A 22883-nucleotide genomic window follows, 5' to 3' on the forward strand; every position below is an offset into this window, starting at 1 on the left:
GTTCAGTTGTGTTGAGTTGAATTGGGGTGTGTTCAGTTGAATTGAGGTGTGTTCAGTTGTGTTGAGTTGAATTGAGGTGTGTTCAGTTGAATTGAGGTGTGTTCAGTTGTGTTGAGTTGAATTGGGGTGTGTTCAGTTGAATTGAGGTGTGTTCAGTTCTGTTGAGTTGAATTGGGGTGTGTTCAGTTGAATTGAGGTGTGTTCAGTTCTGTTGAGTTGAATTGGGGTGTGTTCAGTTGAATTGAGGTGTGTTCAGTTGTGTTGAGTTGAATTGAGGTGTGTTCAGTTGAATTGAGGTGTGTTCAGTTGAATTGAGGTGTGTTCAGTTGTGTTGAGCCATGTTGAATTGAGGTGTGTTCAGTTCTGTTGAGTTGAATTGAGGTGTGTTCAGTTGTGTTGAGTTGAATTTAGGTGTGTTGAGTTGAATTGGGGTGTGTTCAGTTGTGTTGAGTTGAATTGAGGTGTGTTCAGTTGTGTTGAGCCGTGTTGAATTGAGGTGTGTTCAGTTGTGTTGAGCCGTGTTGAATTGAGGTGTGTTGAGTATAGGACTGAAACTATTAGTTGACATTATCGACAATATCAACAATAAAAAAATTCTCTACAAAAATTGTCGTTGTTTGATGTAATTTAGCGAAACATGAGATCACATTAAACTGTAATGATGACGTGAGAGATTCACTGCAGTTCATGACTGACTGAAGACAGGAAGAATTACACAGATCACAGATGCACTCTAAACTTCAGTTGATGTACATCACAAAGTATGAGGGAATTATAATGCAAAAATACAAAATAAGTAGATACAGAAGCACTCTCATTGTCGAATAAGTAGAGATGGAGCTGCCACTCCGCTGAAGCAAAACTTGCATGTCAAACATCTTTAAAGGAAACTCCCTGATGTCTTTGATGCAGTTATATTTAATGTGTTACGTCTTTAATGCAGTCCAATTTAATGCATTATGTCTTTATTGTGGTTATATTTAATGCATTACGTCTTTAATGCAGTTATATTTAATGCGTTACATCTTAATGAATATGTTGCTTCTCGAGTGTATCTTGTTTTTAGGATTTTTAGACATTTTTAAATGGAAAAAGAGACAAAAACACTTGATAACAAGGGGATTTTTTGCAGTGAATTTATTTACAGAATTAAACATAATAAAAGCAAGCACGTTTAACACAACTTTTTAAGTCGGGTCATAATCGGTTAAGAGCTAATTATTAATAATTGCAATAATTGCAGAATAGTCTAATAATTGTTCTAATAATCACTAGATGAGTCGATTATCAAAATAATCGTTAGTTGCAGCCCTAGTTGAGTAGTGTTGTGTTGAGTTGTGCTGAATTGTGGTGGGTTAAATTGTATTGAGTTGTGTTATGTTGCATTGAGATGTGTTGAGTTGTGGTTGTCAAATTGAGGTATGTTGTGTTGAGTAGTATTGTGCTGAATTGAGGTGTGCTGTGCTCTGTTGAATCGAGTTGTGTAGAATTGAAGTGTGTTGTGTTGTGTTATGTTGCGCTTTGCTGTGTTGAGTTGTTGAATTGTGTTAATCCTTGTTGAGTTGTGCTAAACTGAGGTGTGTTCAGTTGTGTTGTGCTGAGTTGTGCTGAAATGATGTGTGCAGTTGTGTAGAAATGAGGTATGTTGTGTTGTGCTTTGCTGTGTTGAGCTGTATTGAGGTGTGTTCAGTTGTGTAGGTTTGAGCTGTGCTGCATTGAGGTGCATGAGAACGGGGCGGCACAGCGGCAGGACAGCAGTGTTTTGTAATGTGACCCTGGGGTCATTAACAACAGTCATTTAAAGCAGGGGGTGGGGTCACCACAGGGTCATCAGGCACTCACTCCACATTCCTTTTCTGTGGTACATCGTAATTAACAAATAACACAGGAAGTATGAGGCAGGTATTTGAGAGACCAGCACACAATGAGATGAACGTCTGAACACCGTGCAGATTCCACGTACATTCATTTGAACAGAATGTGTTTGTTGAAATCTCTTTTAAAAGCTCATGAAACGAGTAAATCAGGCGTGTACAATATAGCCTGCAGCATGACACTGTAAGCTGATTGTTCAGATGATCTGCTGACTTTTATTAAAGTAAACGGTAACAGCACCTCTGTGAGCGCGCTCCATCGCTGATCATAATTAAACAGCAAATAAAGTATATTGTGTGCGTGTATAATCAAATCATAGCGATGGCTAATATTCCTCTGAATTAAGCTATTAATCTAATTGCTCATGAAGCATAAAATATGTTACGTAATTAAATATTCTCAAAATTATCCGTCGCTGTATTAAAAATTACCCAAGCTGAGCAAATGTTGTCTCTACGGCTGTTTTAGGGAACACACTCACTGCATTTCTGACTCCATTAGCGATTGGGAGGGGGCTCTATTGTAGCATTGCTATGGTGACCTACAGGAAACTGCCGTCTATTTACATATAAAGGGTTCCTTTAATCAAGCAAAGTGTTATTATATTGAGGCTCATTGAGCAGGAAGTCGAGGTGTTAAATAAAACCTCTGCTACCCTGCCACCTTTGGGACGCCATACGTCTTGATTTCTCAAATGTCAGTCGGGTGGTGTAATGGGCATCTTAATCAGCTGGCGAACACGTGAACGAGATCTTTCTTTAATGCTGTGCTCCTGTAGATGTTCTGATTGAATCCCGCTTCGTTCCCAGTAAAAAAAAAAACACACACAAAAAAAACTCCAAGCACATGGCTTCCCCCGATGAAGGATGGCTGGTGTCACCCGGCGTGTCTATATCTCGCTCGGGGAGCGTAATGTACTGCACTGCGCCCATCTTTGCATATAAGATAATTTGGGCATCAATCGTTCTGTGACAGATTTATGTCACTCTGAGGACATTTTCATGTCTCCTTTTTTATCGCTTCACTGGAGCCCGCTTAATTCCAGCCCGTCATCTTCTACCCCAGGAGACGCTTCTTTCCCCCAAATGTCCAACATTTGAATTGGCCGCGAGAGAGAGCGCCGGCGCTGACGTGATAAATAAATTCCAATTTACTGCTGTTTTGCCGTGTGTTTTCCCGACAGTCCAGGAAACCCTCACAAGACCCTTGACTTCCTGCTCTGAAAAGACCAGCATTAATTCCCAGATTGGTGTCTACTGGTTATTGCTGGTTAAGATAGTTAAGAAGCATTCGAAGCACAATACACGCTGGTGAGCAGAACTTCTGCGTCGTGATGTCAGGATGGTTGTTTCACTGGATGTCTGTGGAGTTATTCTGAGATTGCAGGGGATTTCTGGGAGGAAAAGGCCACAGGAAACACTCCTGATACTTACTTCCCCCTTTTCTTTACAGTAATGCCATTACATGTAGTGCCACTGGCCGTCCATGCCCATATTCATGCCCATTCCGCTCATGGGACCTGCAGAGACAAACATCAGACAGTTCCAGAAAGACCAGACCACAGACACACAACAAGAGTGAGAGTGAAATATCATCAGATGTTCCTCTCCATCAGTCAAGTCTCAACTTTGTCTCAGATGTTTCTCCTAAAATTGCTTTGTAGAAATACAAATAGACTCAAACGAGTGAATAGTTTGAGAGATTGGAGTTCATATGGACAGTACGGGGGGTGCTTCAACTGTGAGCACTTTCATGTCCATGGGGAGGATTTTCATTTCTTTAAGAAGGTCTCTTTAAAACTGACTTACAAATGGTTTGTTTTATGTTTGTTTGTTTGATTCACCAGGCCTTCATCATTTATTTTTAGTACTTTTCAAATGTGTTTTATGTTAGATTTGACGGTTCTTTTGTCCCAGATCCAGACTTACAATATTAAACTATGAAAATACATCATAAAAATACAACGTTTAAAACGAATCATCTAAACAAAGAGTGGCACATAAACCATTTCAATATTTATGAAAATGATGTTTACCTATTTTTAATAAATTACTTGTGGCATCATTTCCACCACACCAAAAAATGTTGCACCTAATAAAGTTTGATTAAAAGTTAGTGTACTTGTTAATCAGGTGTAAATATCATTTGTGTGCAGACTATTTTTATCAATCAAGCTGTAAAAAGCATGAAAATATGATTGAATTGTGTGTATATTTATAATCCATAAAGTTTAGTTATGAAATGAGCCCCAAGAAGATGGTGATGAGTTGGTCACTTTATTTAAAAATATTAAAATGGTCATTTCCAGCACAGAATTCTATTAAACACAGAGTTGAGATGTGCTGGAAATGACATCAGTCTCCTGTGATGCATGAACACACACTGATGGACACTGTTAGTAGACAAATTAAATCAACTAGTGAGTGTGAAACATGTTTTAATGAGACTTCTCTCTAAAAGTGCCTGTAGTTGCAGAAACACATACATGATATCTGAGCACAGTTGAGACATTGATGAGATCTCTTTGAGATTACTGGAGAAACATCTGAGAAGCATGTTGTGTCCTTTCTGTCTATGAGAAATATTTGAGATATGAAAGAGGTCTCATGTGTATGTTGTATGTTTGTGTGCAGACAGACAGACAGACAAACAGGTGTGATGGCAGGTAAACAGCCGTCTCGTCTCACCTGCCGGTCGGATTCCCATGTGTTGCTGTCCATCCAGGACGAAGCTGCCCATTGGCTGTCCCTCTGGACTGTACGCCGCTCCCTGACTCACTGAAGGATCAAGAAGAAAACCTGAGTGAAGTCACGCGTGGACACCAGAGAGAGAAGAAGAGAAGATACACCAGACCATCAGCGATCTATTCACTGTATTGTTGTGCTGAACTAAACCAGCAGCAGGTCTGATCTGAGGTCAGCAGTTTATGGTATTTAGCTGGACTGAAAATATCAATCTCATGACACTCATGCAAAGAAATAAAGAAATGACTTTCTTACTAAGTATTTGTGTCTTCATTTGTAGTAAAAATATCTAAACATCCTTAAAACTATTTTTTTTTTTTTTGATAAAGAGATATAAAGTTTTGTTTTCAGAGAAATGTAAAATGATTGGTGTGTTTTCTGCTTAAACTAGTAAAAACTCTTTGTATTTCTATTGGAATTATGTTGTGACTAAACAAAATCCCAAATAAATGAAAACTGTGTAATATTTGATGATCTTTGTGTAGATTTTGCAGACATGAACTTCTTGAGGTTTCACCCTGAGATGATTTTAAACAGTATTGAAGGAGTTCCCATCTGTGTTGGGCACTTATTATGGGCTGCTTTTCTTTATTATTTCATCAGAGTCATCCATTTCAAAAACTGTTTTTTTTATTACATTTTACTTTTATAATGAAATAAATGAATATGGTGGCACAATTCAATTTTTATCTACAAAACTAATTTTAATCATTTAATCATTTAATCATTTAATCATACACCTTCAGATCAAAAGATCTTTAAGATCATGAGAAACATTTCAGTCAAGAGACCCCAAACTTTTGACCGGTTGTGTACATCAACATGAGATCAGATTCCAATATGAAGCTCTTTAGCCAATCATTCCATGGATTTACATCCCAGGGCCAGAGATTAATTACACAAAACAAGGAAAATGACCATATTTTTCTACCCAGACAGATTTCTCAAATAAAATCTGGCTAATAATTAGTCATTGAGCACTTCGACTTTCTGTTGTACTGCAGCAATAATGAGCTGAGAATGTTTGAAAAGTTCTCCTGTATCCAATCAGCATTCAGATGCGCTGATGTTCCTCTAACACATCCACTCAAACATGTGACGGAACAGTGTGGAGAACATCAGAGATAAGTTGACATGTTTACCTGCTCGATTTGATTGGTCAATCATGGGCTGTACTATTCTTCTTCTCGCATTAATGAACCTGAAAACCAAAAAGAAAGAGTTTAAAACAGCTGCAATTACACAAGTGTACCAACTGTAATTTTAACAGCATCTAAACATGTTTGTGACTCAAGAAGACTTTTAGCATCATGCACTTTAGAACTAATCCTCTAACTTCAATAAAAAACAAAAGCCTTTGATATCTGTGATGACTTCTCTTTAATATCTCACTTGCTTTTCCTAGACAGCAGTGAGATTAAATGAAGAGTGGAGAGCAACTTTTTGACTGAAGTCTTCAGATGTTTCTCCAGACTCCAGTAATCTGTCTCCTCCAGAGTCTTACAAGAGATCTCAGCAATGTCTCACACTGTGCTCAGATACCAGAGTCGGAGATTTCAATGTGTAGAAAAACACTTCTCATCCACATTCATTTCACAAATCTATATTTCAACAGTATGTCAACACTACTCATTTCATTACATAGGAGTGGTGGTGGTGGCGTAGTGGGCTAAAGCACATAACTGTTAATCAGAAGGTTGCTGGTTCGATCCCCACAGTCACCACCATTGTGTCCTTGAGCAAGACACTTAACTCCAGGTTGTTCCGGGGGGATTGTCCCTGTAATAAATGCACTGTAAGTCGCTTTGGATAAAAGCATCTGCCAAATGCATAAATGCATAAATGTAAAAGTAAATTTCTCACATGTAACTTCAGGAGCACTCCATCAACTGATATAAGCAATAAGATGTTCCTGTACAGGAACTGAAGCCACAACACATGAAACTAACATCTCCCTCTCATGCACAAACATTATTGTTCCAGCTCTCGAGAAGGTTCAGAGCAAACAAGCGTTTCTTTGATTCAATGTTTCTCCCTGCCCCCCGGTTCGGTCTCGCTCTCTTCTCCAGCTGTCTGTGAATGAGCTCCAGGCTTTTAGCAGCTATTGTGATGTCAGCGAGACCATCAATTAGCCTGTCTGAAGTTTTATCACCAGTGAACCCTCCCGCTCCGGCCTCTCTCCCACGGCTTCAGACCGAGCAGCGGCGCGGGTCACGGCGAGGTTAGTGCCAGTTGAGGGTACCTTTTTAATGGTGAACGGGTCACAGAGGGCCGTGTCAAATGCGAGCGCAGAGACGCTGTACTCAAACGGCACAGACGAGTTCGAGTTAACGGTACCCGCATGTGTTTGATATTAGGCCGTGGCGGGGCGATCCTGCATGAAAGCGAGAGAAAAAGGAGCGGGCGAGAGCACAGAGGGCGACTCAATGGGACCGGTCATTAGATCCTCACAAGACTGGAATCAATTTGAGCTGTAATCCCTCCTGAAGCCGTCAGACATGCCCTTACCTTCCATTAACTTAAACGGCCGTAATCTGTGCTTTCAAAGTGACACGATTGCATTTAACAAACGTACAGCTGTGAACATCAAGAGAGCGCAGAAACTTCTTTAGCTTTCTTTGTCTGAATGAGAGAAACGGTTGCATGATCGATGGACAACTCTACAAATCTGCTCAACATGTCACACAAAAAACACATCAAATTCTCTCAAATCATCGACATGTGTGCATTTCTTTCATGAGTGTAAACAGCTGTACACCTCATCACACACACATCCATTGAGACTGTAACACACCGATACACTTTCATGAACGCTTTGTCACATACATTATTCCAATTATTATTCGTATTATTTGTAAGCAGTAGTTTATATACACTCACCTAAAGGATTATTAGGAACACCATACTAATACTGTGTTTGAACCCCTTTCGCCTTCAGAACTGCCTTAATTCTACGTGGCATTGATTCAACAAGGTGCTGAAAGCATTCTTTAGAAATGTTGGCCCATATTGATAGGATAGCATCTTGCAGTTGATGGAGATTTGTGGGATGCACATCCAGGGCACGAAGCTCCCGTTCCACCACATCCCAAAGATGCTCTATTGGGTTGAGATCTGGTGACTGTGGAGGCCATTTTAGTACAGTGAACTCATTGTCATGTTCAAGAAACCAATTTGAAATGATTCGAGCTTTGTGACATGGTGCATTATCCTGCTGGAAGTAGCCATCAGAGGATGGGTACATGGTGGCCATAAAGGGATGGACATGGTCAGAAACAATGCTCAGGTAGGCCGTGGCATTTAAACGATGCCCAATTGGCACTAAGGGGCCTAAAGTGTGCCAAGAAAACATCCCCCACACCATTACACCACCACCACCACCAGCCTGCACAGTGGTAACAAGGCATGATGGATCCATGTTCTCATTCTGTTTACGCCAAATTCTGACTCTACCATCTGAATGTCTCAACAGAAATCGAGACTCATCAGACCAGGCAACATTTTTCCAGACTTCAACTGTCCAATTTTGGTGAGCTCTTGCAAATTGTAGCCTCTTTTTCCTATTTGTAGTGGAGATGAGTGGTACCCGTGGGGTCTTCTGCTGTTGTAGCCCATCCGCCTCAAGGTTGTAGCGTGTTGTGGCTTCACAAATGCTTTGCTGCATACCTCGGTTGTAACGAGTGGTTATTTCAGGCAAAGTTGCTCTTCTATCAGCTTGAATCAGTCGGCCCATTCTCCTCTGACCTCTAGCATCAACAAGGCATTTTCACCCACAGGACTGTCGCATACTGGATGTTTTTCCTTTTCACACCATTCTTTGTAAACCCTAGAAATGGTTGTGCGTGAAAATCCCAGTAACTGAGCAGATTGTGAAATACTCAGACCGGCCCGTCTGGCACCAACAACCATGCCACGCTCAAAATTGCTTAAATCACCTTTCTTTCCCATTCTGACATTCAGTTTGGAGTTCAGGAGATTGTCTTGACCAGGACCACACCCCTAAATGCACTGAAGCAACTGCCATGTGATTGGTTGATTAGATAATTGCATTAATGAGAAATTGAACAGGTGTTCCTAATAATCCTTTAGGTGAGTGTATATTATTACATGGCTCTCTGGAATACTTCTAAGATCTAAGATCAATAGAGTGTAACAGTCAGCTTACAGAAGTGAAGGTCCCATTCATTTTGATATTTATAGAGGAATTGATTATTAACCATAAATTATAAACTTGTTAATCAATGTTATATGCTTCTGTTGAAGCCATTTATCACTTTCAATATAACATTATTGTTTAAAAATCTTGTTTAATAGTGGAGCTCATGCTGAACAACTACTCTACCCATAATCCTAAAGAGAAAGATCCACCAATCAGAGAATCACATCTAAACAGCTCCGCCCACTCCCATGATGAAGCAATACAGTCGCTCTCCCTACACTCTCAAACTACTTATATATGTGTATATCTGAATATTTTACAATAAACTTCAAATCTATTGTTTCTAATGATGAAACATCCTACAGAGAGGAGGTGCACACTCTGACATGCTGGTGTCAGGAGCACAACCTCTCCCTCAATGTCAGTAAGACCAAGGAGCTTGTTGTGGACTTCAGGAAGAATGACGGAGAACACAGCCCCATCACCATCAATGGAGCACCGGTGGAGAGAGTCAGCAGCTTCAAGTTCCTCGGTGTCCACATTACTGAGGAACTCACATGGTCCGCTTCCCTCCCTCCAGTACATATATAACAGGCGGTGTGTGAAAAAAGCTCGGAGGATCATCAGAGACTCCAGTCACCCGAGTCATGGTCTGTTCTCACTGCTACCATCAGGCAGGCGGTATCGCAGCATCAGGACCCGCACCAGCCGACTACATGACAGCTTCTGTAGCAATCAGACTTTTGAACACTTGATCTCTCACGATCAATATACATCAGCAATGCACTTTATTAATCTATTATCTCACACTGGACTGTCATAATTATTTGTCTTATAATTTATAATCTATATAGTTATATTATAATACAACTACTGTATATATATTTTTTGATATACTCTTTATTTTATTTTTTTATTGTATGTGTATTGTATATTGTGTGTTTTGTTACTGTACATTGTATATTATTATTGGGTTGTGTACATTTGATTTGTAAATTGTGTTGTGTAAGTATGTTGTTTATTGTAATTGGTATATGTCTCGTCACTGTCATGCAACAACCAATCAATCCATTCACTTTACTATTTACTAGTATTATTATTATTACTATTTGATATTAATAATTATTATTTTATTCGTGTTTATTGCAAGAGAATATTAAAATCATACAAATCAGTGCCTTAAACTGTATTGTTAAAAGTTAAAGCTGTCTGCAAATTTTTATTGGAAGAATAACATGAACTGCTTTTGTCAGTTAATATATCTACGGCTTGTGACACCTGCAATTACAAGCAGTTACAAACAGCGCATTCATTTAGAACAGTGATTAAACCTGACAGGAATTACCTGCAATGAGATTAATGCACACAGTCCAGCCAAACACAACACCATCAGAGACTCACACTGTACCCTAACCCTGACACAACCAGATATTACTCGTGAATGTGTGTGAGTGTGTGTGTGTGTGTGTGTGTGTGTAAGTGTCTGTGTGTGTGTCTGTGTGTGTGTGTGTGTGGAGTGAGTGTATGTATGTGTGTGAGTATATGAGTGAGTGTATGTATGTGTGTGTTTGTGACTGTGTGTGAGTATGTGAGTGAGTGAGTGTGTGTTTCTGTGTGTGTGTGTGTGTGTGTGTGTGTGTGAATGTGAGTGTGTGTGAGTGTGTGTGAGTGAGTGTGTATGTGTGTGAGTATGTGAGTGAGTGAGTGTATGTATGTGTGTGTGTGTGTGTGTGTGTGTGTGTGTGTGAGAGAGTGAGTGTGTGTGTGAGTGAGTGTGTATTTATCACTTTGTGGGGACCAAATGTCCCCATAAGGATAGTAAAACCCGAAATGTTTGACCTTGTGGGGACATTTTGTCGGTCCCCATGAGGAAAACAGCTTATAAATCATACTAAATTATGTTTTTTGAAAATGTAAAAATGCAGAAAGTTTTCTGTGAGGGTTAGGTTTAGGGGTAGGGTTAGGTTTAGGGGATAGAATATAAAGTTTGTACAGTATAAAAACCATTATGTCTATGGAAAGTCCCCATAAAACATAGAAACACAACATGTGTGTGTGTGTGTGTGTGTGTGTGTGTGTGTGTGTGTGTGTGTGTGTGTGTGTGTGTGTGTGTGTGTGTGTGTGTGATCTACAGGAGGAAACTTGTCATCGCTCTAGTGTGGAGCTCCATCAACATACAGAAGTCTCACTTCTCTGGAGCTGATCGTGAATTCAAAATGTTGTGAAATGAACACATGCAGCAGAGAACAATCATGTGATCCGTGTGTCCAGTAAGAGTGTTCTGTACTACAGTCGACACACCTGCTAACTGGCCTGTCCTCAACATTCCTGCTCTGAAAAACTCCAACCCGCCCTCATCTGGACGCCCGCCAACACCAGCCAATCCCGACTGCAGGGAGCAGCGACAGCCGGCCAATCAGACGCAGAATCACGTTTGACGAGAGAGACAGTGAGTTTACAACGCTCCAGTTTAATACTCTCTGTTACTCCCGTACTGGGTCATTGTTACCCTTTTTACCCTGTTGCTGAGTGTAATCGTTTATTTCAGTAATATTTTCTCTTTAAATTTAGTCAATATTTCATCTTGTCATATTTATGTTTATTAGATTTTACTCTAATATTCACAGAATATTAGTCCACAAAAATAGCACATTTTAGTTTCCAATAATGTGTAATGTGACTAAAGTTTACTAAAATATTGAAGTATTTTGGAACATTTTAATTTAAGAATAAACAGCATGATAAAGGAATCCCATATAATGAATGTACTGAAGTATTGACGACTTTTACAAATGACTCAGTTTGTGTTTTCAGGAAACGGTGTATTCACACACAATTTAAGCACTCAAGTTCATGTGTTCATTGTGTTCATTATCTGTGCAGATGGAAGTTGTCATGTGATGTTTATGTTGTGATATAGTGATTCATGTGTTTGTGTGAGGTTATAAAGATCAGGAGTTCATACTATTTACATCAATTCTTTCTAGATTTGTCTTTCTAAAGATAAATAAAACATATATAATCCTAATATCAGTATTATGAGTATGTTTGAATGAAAACGTTTGATATTGACATGATGCATCTGTTCGTCTGTCTTCATCGTTGATGTCGTCATGCAGCATTTGTATCAGTAATTTGTTGATGAGATTAACACCGGTGTAACATCTGATGTGTTCTGATCTGTTTGTAAATCAAACCATCACCATATACTGTCACGACCTTTCCAGAACACAATCAACTAATGCAGTTACTCTCTAATGAGACTTCAAAACAATAAATAGACAATGAAATAAACACAAACACAGAGAGAGCTTGAGGGAGGAAACATCCACCAACTTTGACCCAGGAAGTGTGCTCAGATTATCAGCTGTAATCAAAGCAAACACTCGCCAATTTACACCCGCTAACAGGGTCACACGCGCGCTAGCACAGGCCAAACACACACAAGAGCTGTCTGTCTGCTCGTCACACACCATCTGACAGACAGACAGACAGAGATCTGTCTCACTCGCTTCCTTAAGTTAAAACAGGAGTGATGAGAATGACCTCACCCGCCATTTGATTTGTTGCAGATGGAAGTTCAGGGTTTTCTGTGGATTTTCTCAGAGGGGAAAAGTGTCTTACTTCCTCCCGTCTCTCTGCACCCTACTGGCCTCCTCCTGCTGTCTGTTTTGTCTGTTTCTTGTTTCTGCAGACTTCAGCTGTCTCACACTCCTTGTATTCTTCATTGTACATACTGTATGCCTCTGTTTGTCCCTCTCTGTGTCTCAGTTTTTAATTGCTTTATTGTCATGAAAAATATTTATATTGTCGTATTTCAGCATTCAAAGCTGAGCTCCAAAACGAGAAGAAAATAAAAAGATAAAATACACAGTATCTTTCTGTTTGTGGGTGTGCGAGACTCATTAAGAAGAAAACAGACACAGAATTATATATTTGTTCTGCAAACTGACACGATTTAACGAGCTGCTAATTAAAATGAATCAATAGCACTGCAGCAGTCGTACATTCTCACTGTCATTCGCTCTCGAGATCTGGTTTTAGACTTCAGCCATTGTTCCTCCTTTTCTTAAAAAAAGCACAAATGTGTGTTCCAGTGAGACACTTACAATGGAAGTCAATGGGGTCAATTATTGGAGGGTTTAAATGCAGAAATGTGAAGCTTATAATTTTAATAAAACACTTTCAGAAATTATGTTAAAACTCATGTATTATTTCACTTGTAAAGTTGTTTAAATTTTACAATCATTTCAGGGTTTTAGGGTACAGGCTGTACTGTACAGTATGGTAATATTATGGTAATATCATCATCATGGTAATAAAGTTGTATAACCGGATAGAAGTTTCCACAGATGCAGTTAGTAAGTCATTTAATCACAATAAATCCATGTTAACACACGTTGTTTATGTCTTTTGAAACAGTGAGTATTTTAACGTTTGGACAGACAAATTCCTATGCAGATTTTTCCTATATAGTATAGAAAGTTATAGACGGTGTTGGGAGCGAGCGAGGAGAGCCACGGGCCGCCGGCTGGGCAGAGGGTCCGAGTCGACCCCAGCTGTCAGTCAAACACCTGGCGCGGCGACTGGAGGAAGAGCTGTTGATGCAGCTTTGATCCTGCGAGCAACAGCAGCTGGTTTGTACAGCGAGACTTTGTTCTGCTTTTTCTGACCTGCGGCACAAAACCACCAACAAAAAAAAAACCTTTCTGCACTAGCACTGTCTGTACAACATGCTGTGACAACTGCAGCGGTTCGTCTCGCAGGCATCTGATGCTGCGTCCTGCCTCTCTTCAACACATGATAGTTAGAGCGCAAATCAGAGCCAACGCCGCCCTGGGCATCAACACACCTGTGTGAAGAACCACACCAGCACACCTCTCCCTCTCTCTGGATTTAACCCCTGTCTCTCGGCCTTAAATGTGTCTGGGCAGCAAAAAATTGTAAGTCCTAGAGACACCAAATTTGGCAGAATGGTCCCAAATACCCCCCCCACACACACACACCCCATCTGACCCTAGGTGGTGCTATAATACACACTTGACATTTTCACTGATATCTGCATCCGGATGGCTAGAATCGAAATTCCCTGAGTCATGCAGGACAAAACACGAGTCTATATATTTACCACCATTTTGAGATTTCCTATAAATCTGCACAAAATGAAAATAAAATTAAAATCATTGGCTTTTGTTTTGTAAATGATTAGAAGAATAAAAAATATTTTAATTAGTTGTTGTCATGAGGGTCTCTAGATGATACATGCATCATTACATGCAAATCGAAGCAACAGTCTAAGAGGAGTTTAAAACACAAAATGACAAATGCACTACCTACAAAGTAACGAGTAAATAAATGACATTGCCATCTTCACATTTGGCAATTTTGGTCATTTCTCCACTTTTCCAAACTGCTTGGACTCTGATAATTCCAGCTTGAGGCTATTTTTACAATGTATTTGTATAGTTTCATATTGAAAGTCTGGTTGTGGGACGATAAAACAATCACATATTATGTAAAACACATTTGAAAAGTGAATGATGTAGTAAAATGTTTTAATGTGACTTTCATATTACAAAAAGAAAAAAAGTGGTTTTAATAAGATCAACCCCTGGAACATGAATGTGCTCGAACAAACTATGGCATTTCTCTTTAACAACACGTGACATTCAAAAGCTCAACTAATGGCTTTAAATAAGTTTGATGCAGTGATATTTAGCTGCCGTCAGTATTCTTGTGCTTTGCGGCAAATACTTTTCCTATAAAAACAATCTCACCTTAATTTCCCCCAATAACAGAGTGAAATATCAGTGTACTGTGAAAGACTGATGTCACTCATTACATGTGATCAAAAAATGATAAAAACAATCACAGCATAACAGGGTTGAAGTGAAAGAGCGGGAACAGAGAAAAGTAAGAATTTTAGGGGGAAACTTCTGTCAGGGTTCCTCTATGTGCAACAGTGACCTCATGAAATCATATTGAGACAGTTACCCAAATTGTGCAAACAAGGTTGCAAAAAAACTGCACCTGCAGAGATGTCCTTTAACTGACACTTCTTTTTCAAGAGTTTCAGCCCTATTTTAAACTGGATTCATGAAAACTCGTGTGTCCTGCCGTGTGAAGTCTCACACTGATAAACTCATTCTTTCAAATCCTGATTGTCAGCCTTTCTCTCTCTCTCTCTCTCTCTCTCTCTCTGCTCTCTCTCTCTCTCTCTCTCTCCTGTCTTCCAGCTCACGCGATGTTCATTTGCAGAGTCAGCAGAAAGACGCCCTACTCCCCCTCTCTCTCAGCCGGATTTATGTGTGCAGTATTTCCTCCATTCTCAGTGTGAGGAGCAGCTGATACAGTCGGTCTATAAATAACATCAGCGCTGGAAAGAACTAAATCGATCCGTCTGACACAAACACACACAGGAAACACTTCTCCATACATCCTCAACAGAATCAGCCAAACCAAAACACTCTTGCGTGCTCTTTCTCTGGCCGTTTCTCGTCATCTGAAGACATGACAGACGTGTTGTATCTGCGACGGAAGTCAACTTCACTGCTCCATATGAAGACCAACGGGCACACAACAGCAGCTTCACAGTCTTATATTTTCATGAGCCACAGACAGACAGACAGACAGACAGTCAGACAGACAGAGCTCTATAATAGAGAGATAATACACCTCACTGATATCTCCGGTCATGACATCTCCTCTTGTTTGTGGCTTCTCATTAACAAACAATACCGCTGTGAAATTGCTTTAATGACAATGTAATAAAATTGCTATTCCACTCACAGATGGCCTGAGGCACGAGAGAGGCACACAAACACATGTCTCTCTCTCTCTCTCTCTCTCTCTCTCTCTCTCTCTCTCTCTCTCTCTCTCTCTCATGGGCCATACCTGCACACCATATCAATTAATCCACTTATTCCACCGTCTGCGCTCAGACACTTTTACTCTATTTACTGTTTCCAACTCAAAAACCAAAGTTACCATCCCAGAGCATACACACTTTCACCTGTGACTCACATTAATCTGAAGTTTATTACACTTAAACATCAATGAAACCAACACGTGCACATTCTGCAGATTATATTTCATCCTTCTGTTTCTCTTTATGAACTTCCACAGCATAATGAACTGCTAATGTACAGTAAAGTGACGATGTCATCATAGGGACGGGAATCAGAAAGAATATAATGATTGTCATGAGAGTCATTCATTTGGGAATCAGACTGCACCGGTCACACTGTTTGTTTAGAAGAACGACTCATACACTCTTGCATGAACCGTTAACAACCGAAAGTCATAAAAATCATACGGTTCTGGTAATTCTTCAAAAGTGCAACCGGTTTCAATTAAGAATGGGTTCTCGGTTCCCAGCGCTAGTAGTGACTGTTTAGGACGAGCAGACCAGTAGAATAACTGAGGGCTGAGAGTACATTAACCACATGTTCACATCACAGCACTAGGCTGAAAATGTATTTGCAAAGACAAATCAATCTCCGAATGCTAAGCATGTCATGATGAAGACTCCATTACTAATTGCTGCGGCACTGAGCGCAGACTCAGAATAGATCCTGTTGGGCCTAAATGTGAAGTGCATACTGGCCACACGTGGACTAGTGAGCTGAAAGCGGATCAGTGCGGTGTGACTAGGGGAGATTTCAGATCAAATGAGCCTGGAGCGGGGGAGCTGTGGGCACTTGGGAACCGACAGCAGACTCAATTCTGCTAATTAACTACCAATTAGCCTTCCCTAAATGCAAGCGATGCTCATGATGTTGCTCTACCAGCAGCTCAGATCTCCACCCCGCTCACAACACTCCTGTCGTCCTCTCGTGCTGTAAATATAGAAAGAACAGGCCACGACGTGACCGCAGCCGCGACCCCCCAGAGATTCCAGAAAAAGACTGGACAGCTTCATCTAGGTGAACGTGAAATGGATAACCAGCAACTTCAGTCAAACATGCTCCCAGTGTCACAACAGACCGACTGTGTGTGTGTGTGTGACAGCATGTATGTGACGGGAACATAAAATATAAAATGTGTTTTTAAACTCACTGACTCCAAACTTTCTCAGGCTCTGATGAGGAAAATAAAAATCTTCACAGGCCAGTTTATATGTTTTTACATTTGGAAAATATTAGCCATTATTTTGTATTTCATAACAGCTGGCGGTGCCAAGTGGAAGAGTCGTTAAAACATAAAGTTGCTCTGTTTGTTCCAGACTCGTTTGAGTTTAGAGAGAGAGATGGTGGGTGATTTCTCAGTGTTAACATATGAACATGAGTACTTCAAAATACTACTTACACTATGTATCTATCTTCACTATATGTCACAGAGAGACAGGTATAAATAAAGCTGTCTCACTGCTGTGGGTGCCACAGGACCTGTGAGATAGACCAATAACAGCAGTATGTCTGTCTGTCTGTGTGTGTGTGTGTGTGTGTGTGTGTGTATAGCGTGATATCAGGCGTGTGTTGCTGTCAGCACGTGATCAGACCTCATTTACACAGATAGAATAACACACAACAGGTCTGAACATGAGCAAAACTGTCTCTCTCTCCGTCTGTCTGTCTGAACATTCTCAGCTTTAAATAACCATCAGCTAACTCTTGATATCCTGCCAACATCTCTACCCAATTGTAAATATAGGAGTGTATAGACAATGTCTATGTGCAAACTAACCTTGACATGTGCAGAAACACACACACACACACACACACACACACACACGTAATATGTAAATGTGGTGTCACCATATCCATTGCACATCCTGTGATATGGAGATACAAACACTGACATGACAGATGAAGAAGTGTTGATTGACTCAAACAGTCCTCTGCTCCTCACACAATGCTCTTCAACAGCGATGTCACTTGGACACAAAAGAGCTGAAGGAGATCTGACCCGAACACTCAACTGAGAAAGAAAGAAATGCATTTTTCTGTTCTGGATGTCATATGAAATCATATTCACAAATGAGATCTCGATTGTATCTGCTAGACAGGAAAGAGATAAGACGAGTGATTTCTTTCTCGCTGTAACTGACTCATTTGGGTCTATTTTACTTCAGTTCAAACCTGGTTGAGGCGAGTGTCGGAGATCAGCTTTTCTTATCCACGCATTACCAAATATTTTTGGCTATTAAGTTAAAGGAATATTCCGGGTTCAATACAAGTGAAGCTCAGTTAACAGCATTTTGACATAATGATGATTACCACAAAAATTATTTAGACTCGTTCTTCCTTTTCTTACAGTGAGGCACTTCAAGTCAGAAATGTGAAGTTTATAATTTTAATAAAGCACTTTTATTAATTATGTTAAAACTCATGTATTATTTCACCTGTAAAGTTGTTTAAATTGTCCTTGTTACAGTCATTTCAGGGTTTTAGGGTACAGGCTGTACTGTACAGTATGGTAATATTATGGTAATAAAGCTGTAAAATTGTCAATAAGTTTCCACAGATGCAGTTAGTAAGTCATTTAATCACAATACAATCATGTCTTTTGAAACAGTATTTTAATGTTTACAGATTAAACCCCATTGACTTCCACTGGAACACACATTTGCGCTTTTTTTATGAAAAGGAGGAAGGAGTTGAAATGAATGTTTGTGGTGATCAATATAATGTCACACATGCTGTCGATTGAGATTCACTTAAAATGTATTTAACATACCAAACTATTATAATGAAAGACACACGGGCAATCTGTGCAAGACGGGCGGCACACTACAGTAATGTTCCGCGACACATTTCACTTGCCCACTGAAAACAGGCTTAGATTAAAATGTGGGATTTTCAGAATTCATCTTTAATCATTCAAGATTGTTATGTATGTGTTTGTAAAACAACTCCAATATTGTTTTAAGAAATATGTCATATGTTATGAAAAAGCAGGAACTCATTACAGGGAGCATTTTTATAAACTCAAATTTGGAATTTCAGGGCCCCATTAATTTCGGACCCCTCATCTTAAATTAAACATCTCTCTCTCTCTCTCTCTCTCTGCAGTTCTTGCAGGTTCAGCAGGTTATTTCAGTATTAATCAGCATGACGCAGGCAGAGTAAGTCAATTTTCCGCTGCTGTAGGTGTGTGACGGCATGAAACTTTGGTTACTGTTGTAATTGAAATGCTCTCCACGCCGCGAGCTGCGTTAAAGACAGATAACAGCACTTCCTGTGGCCAATTTAAGTGCCTGGACTTCCTGGGGGAAGGTGAGGGGGGATTTCTTTCCAGATATGGCAGACAAATCAAACTAATTCTCCAGGCATGTTTCTCATTGTGAGAGAGGATGAAAATGAGGTGTAGGGGAAAAAATGAATCACAAAACCACAGAAATCAATTGACCCCGGGGTGGCGTGCGGGCCTACGGGCTGATAAAGCCGAGAGCCGCCGCCTGCACCCGACAGATAGAGCGCTCTGTAAATGAGCCCGCTTTGATAAATATATTAAGGGAAGCTGAGAATAAAAGCCAGAGACTTCTCATTTGTAAATAGAAGCTCCACTACACGGAATTAGACTGATAAAATAGCGCTCCGTATAATTACGTTTGTGTAAGGCCGGAAAATCCGTGCAAATACCATCCCGGTGTTTTGAAAAGAAGCTGTCAGATCAATTAATCTGAACATCGGCCGGAGAATGTAGCCAAAGAAATTAAGCCAGCGATAAAAAAAAGAGCCCAGGCGAGTATTTTGATAAATAATTCCTGTATAATTTCTTTGCCTCTGTGATTATTTGGTTTAATCCACCACCTCCAGTTATGAGCTAAGCCATCCACAAAGATGCGGCGGCCGGTCAGAGCGCTGCACCAATAATCCAAAGCGTTGTGCGGGGGGTGATGCAGGTTTAAGGATGCCATTGTACTTTTACCTCTTAAACGCATCAAAGAGAAGAAATGAGTGTTGTGAATTCCCACACTGTGAATGAACACTTCTCAATCGCAGTGAAGCACTAACACAGATAGCGACTGAACTCACCAGTTGTTGACTTGTAAGATGGTGAGACCCGTGTCCTGAGCGAGCTGCTTCTTCTGTTCTTCTGAAGGATACGGATGCTGCAACACAAGAGACAGAGAGACACACTTCAGTCAGTCGATCTGTACGGCAGGTGATTATTGACACACAGTTCACTAAGGTCACCGACACATGAAGATCTTCTAGCGTGTAGCTCAAGTTTGTCACATCTCTTGCAATACATCTGCGGCAAATGCACATGCTGATCCGTTTGCTCTTTTGGGCGTTCTTGATATTAGTAAAAAGTGAAGCTTGTGTTTTCATCTGAATCTATACAGCGACAGTATACTGGGAAACAGCTGCCTCTAGTACAGCGGCACGTCTTGACACAAACATACCACAGTCCAAAACCAAATATAAACCTGTTTACAACTCCCAAACATCAGCTTGTTTAAAAAAACCTGCTATCACACGAGATTTGAAATTATCGTGTTATTCTCTGCTTTTGACGTCACACTGTGAAGAGGCATGCGCTCAACACCTGAGTACTTTAGATAATCCAGTAAGAAGGCTGGTAAAGGTGTTTACATGCAATGTGAAATCGGGGTAATGGGCAAAAATCTATCCGCGTCAAATAGTTCATGACCTTACGCCAATAAAGGAAAGCCGTTGAATGGATTTACATTCACACATGTTGTCGACTTATGTGCAGTTTAAACATACTCAATGATAAAAGAGACCAGTGGAAGGAACTGACCATTGAACTGTTTGGACCAAACAATCAAACCTGCCAGAAAACATTTTCTTACTGAATATTTTTGTCTTATTTTAAGGATGTTTAGATGTTTTTACTAAAAACTGGCTTCTGAAGCAAAATGGCACAAGATATTATGGGTCTATTTTCATGAGTGCACAATTCTAATTACAATATTCGTGCCAGCACATGACAATTTGACGTTTCAATACCACTGTGGCAAGCAGGGCATGGGAGAGCGGCATCTGGGCAGGGGATGAAAGAGCCGCTGCCATCCGCCAGGAGACGACAGGCTAGAGGTTTCCCCAGTGCTGAATCAACACAATCAGCTGAAAGAGGGATAAAGAGGAGCCGGGGATGCCAGTTTGAGAAAGAGAGAGAGACAGACACAGGTGCAGTTTTATCTTGTGTTTTGTTCATTTGTTTATTAAAAGTTTACGTTGACTGCTCAGCCAGTTCCCGCCTCCGCCTTGCCCATCATGTGAATCCGTTTCAATACCACTTAACTCAGCACAAAGTCCAAATTCAGTTCCTGCATTTGCAATATGGATATTCCATCAGCAGGTGGTAATAAAGTTCATGTTCAAACTTGATTATTAAAAAAATAATAATGATGGTTATACACTCACCTAAAGGATTATTAGGAACACCATACTAATACTGCATTTGACCCCCTTTCGCCTTCAGAACTGCCTTAATTCTACGTGGCATTGATTCAACAAGGTGCTGAAAGCATTCTTTAGAAATGTTGGCCCATATTGATAGGATAGCATCTTGCAGTTGATGGAGATTTGTGGGATGCACATCCAGGGCACGAAGCTCCCGTTCCACCACATCCCAAAGATGCTCTATTGGGCTGAGATCTGGTGACTGTGGGGGCCATTTTAGTACAGTGAACTCATTGTCATGTTCAAGAAACCAATTTGAAATGATTCGAGCTTTGTGACATGGTGCATTATCCTGCTGGAAGTAGCCATCAGAGGATGGGTACATGGTGGCCATAAAGGGATGGACATGGTCAGAAACAATGCTCATGTAGGCCGTGGCATTTAAACGATGCCCAATTGGCACTAAGGGGCCTAAAGTGTGCCAAGAAAACATCCCCCACACCATTACACCACCACCACCAGCCTGCACAGTGGTAACAAGGCATGATGGATCCATGTTCTCATTCTGTTTACTCCAAATTCTGACTCTACCATCTGAATGTCTCAACAGAAATCGAGACTCATCAGACCAGGCAACATTTTTCCAGTCTTCAACTGTCCAATTTTGTTGAGCTCTTGCAAATTGTAGCCTCTTTTTCCTATTTGTAGTGGAGATGAGTGGTACCCGGTGGGGTCTTCTGCTGTTGTAGCCCGTCCGCCTCAAGGTTGTGCGTGTTGTGGCTTCACAAATGCTTTGCTGCATACCTCGGTTGTAACGAGTGGTTATTTCAGGCAAAGTTGCTGTTCTATCAGCTTGAATCAGTCGGCCCATTCTCCTCTGACCTCTAGCATCAACAAGGCATTTTTGCCCACAGGACTGTCGCATACTGGATGTTTTTCCCTTTTCACGCCATTCTTTGTAAACCCTAGAAATGGTTGTGCGTGAAAATCCCAGTAACTGAGCAGATTGTGAAATACTCAGACCGGCCCGTCTGGCACCAACAACCATGCCACGCTCAAAATTGCTTAAATCACCTTTCTTTCCCATTCTGACATTCAGTTTGGAGTTCAGGAGATTGTCTTGACCAGGACAACACCCCTAAATGCATTGAAGCAACTGCCATGTGATTGGTTGATTAGATAATTGCATTAATGAGAAATTGAACAGGTGTTCCTAATAATCCTTTAGGTGAGTGTATTTACAATTGTACAGTGTTTATGAAGACGTTGGAGAGGGTACAATCTTGTGATTTTATGACCACTTCTTTATTTTGATTATATTTTCGTTTCATTTTCAAGTGTCATTTGAATGCAAAAATCCCCTGATCCACTCCCTAACTTTTGTGTGTCACATGATCAATATGATTAATAACTCTTACATTCTCTGTAATTTAACGGAGTGTAAGTCCAATCCTGACCAGAACCACACACAGTATCAGAAATATTTCTGATATTCAACAAGGACGCTGTTAATGCACAATAGAACGCAAATCCATATTTCTATTCTTCCAATTACACTAGCAACTTCTTATGAGTTGTCTTTGTTTATATCGCTGGTGCTTGAGGGAATGGACTGTATAACAAGACACAGGAGAAATGAACAAGTCAAGCTTTCATTGTCAGGATTGTGACTGTACAGTTAATTGTGTTGCTCTAATAAACAGTTTAAAAGAGTTTCAAAAGAATAAAAAAGTGAAAAATCTGTAAGTCTGAGTTTCTGTAAGTCATAAAATACAAACGTCTCTTTTA

The 22883-nt window shown here is 40.3% G+C and overlaps 1 protein-coding gene across 4 annotated transcripts in view; it reads right to left on the reverse strand.

The window, feature by feature from the left end:
• Positions 1 to 22883, reverse strand: part of meis2a (Meis homeobox 2a) — a 113472-nt gene that overhangs the window by 20200 nt on the left and 70389 nt on the right. For 3 of the 4 annotated variants that reach the window (XM_052145717.1, XM_052145716.1, XM_052145715.1), the window contains exons 9-12: positions 19758 to 19834; positions 5762 to 5820; positions 4563 to 4673; positions 3309 to 3394 (exon numbers count right to left, since the gene is read on the reverse strand). In XM_052145717.1, coding sequence (XP_052001677.1) covers positions 3336 to 3394; positions 4563 to 4673; positions 5762 to 5820; positions 19758 to 19834 — 306 coding nt within the window. In that variant the 3' untranslated portion in view covers positions 3309 to 3335. The remainder of the gene's footprint in view (positions 1 to 3308; positions 3395 to 4562; positions 4674 to 5761; positions 5821 to 19757; positions 19835 to 22883) is intronic. The other variant, XM_052145718.1, reaches the window with a different exon arrangement.

The sequence above is a fragment of the Xyrauchen texanus genome, chromosome 16 (assembly GCF_025860055.1).
Source record: "Xyrauchen texanus isolate HMW12.3.18 chromosome 16, RBS_HiC_50CHRs, whole genome shotgun sequence".
NCBI classification, from domain to species: domain Eukaryota; kingdom Metazoa; phylum Chordata; class Actinopteri; order Cypriniformes; family Catostomidae; genus Xyrauchen; species Xyrauchen texanus.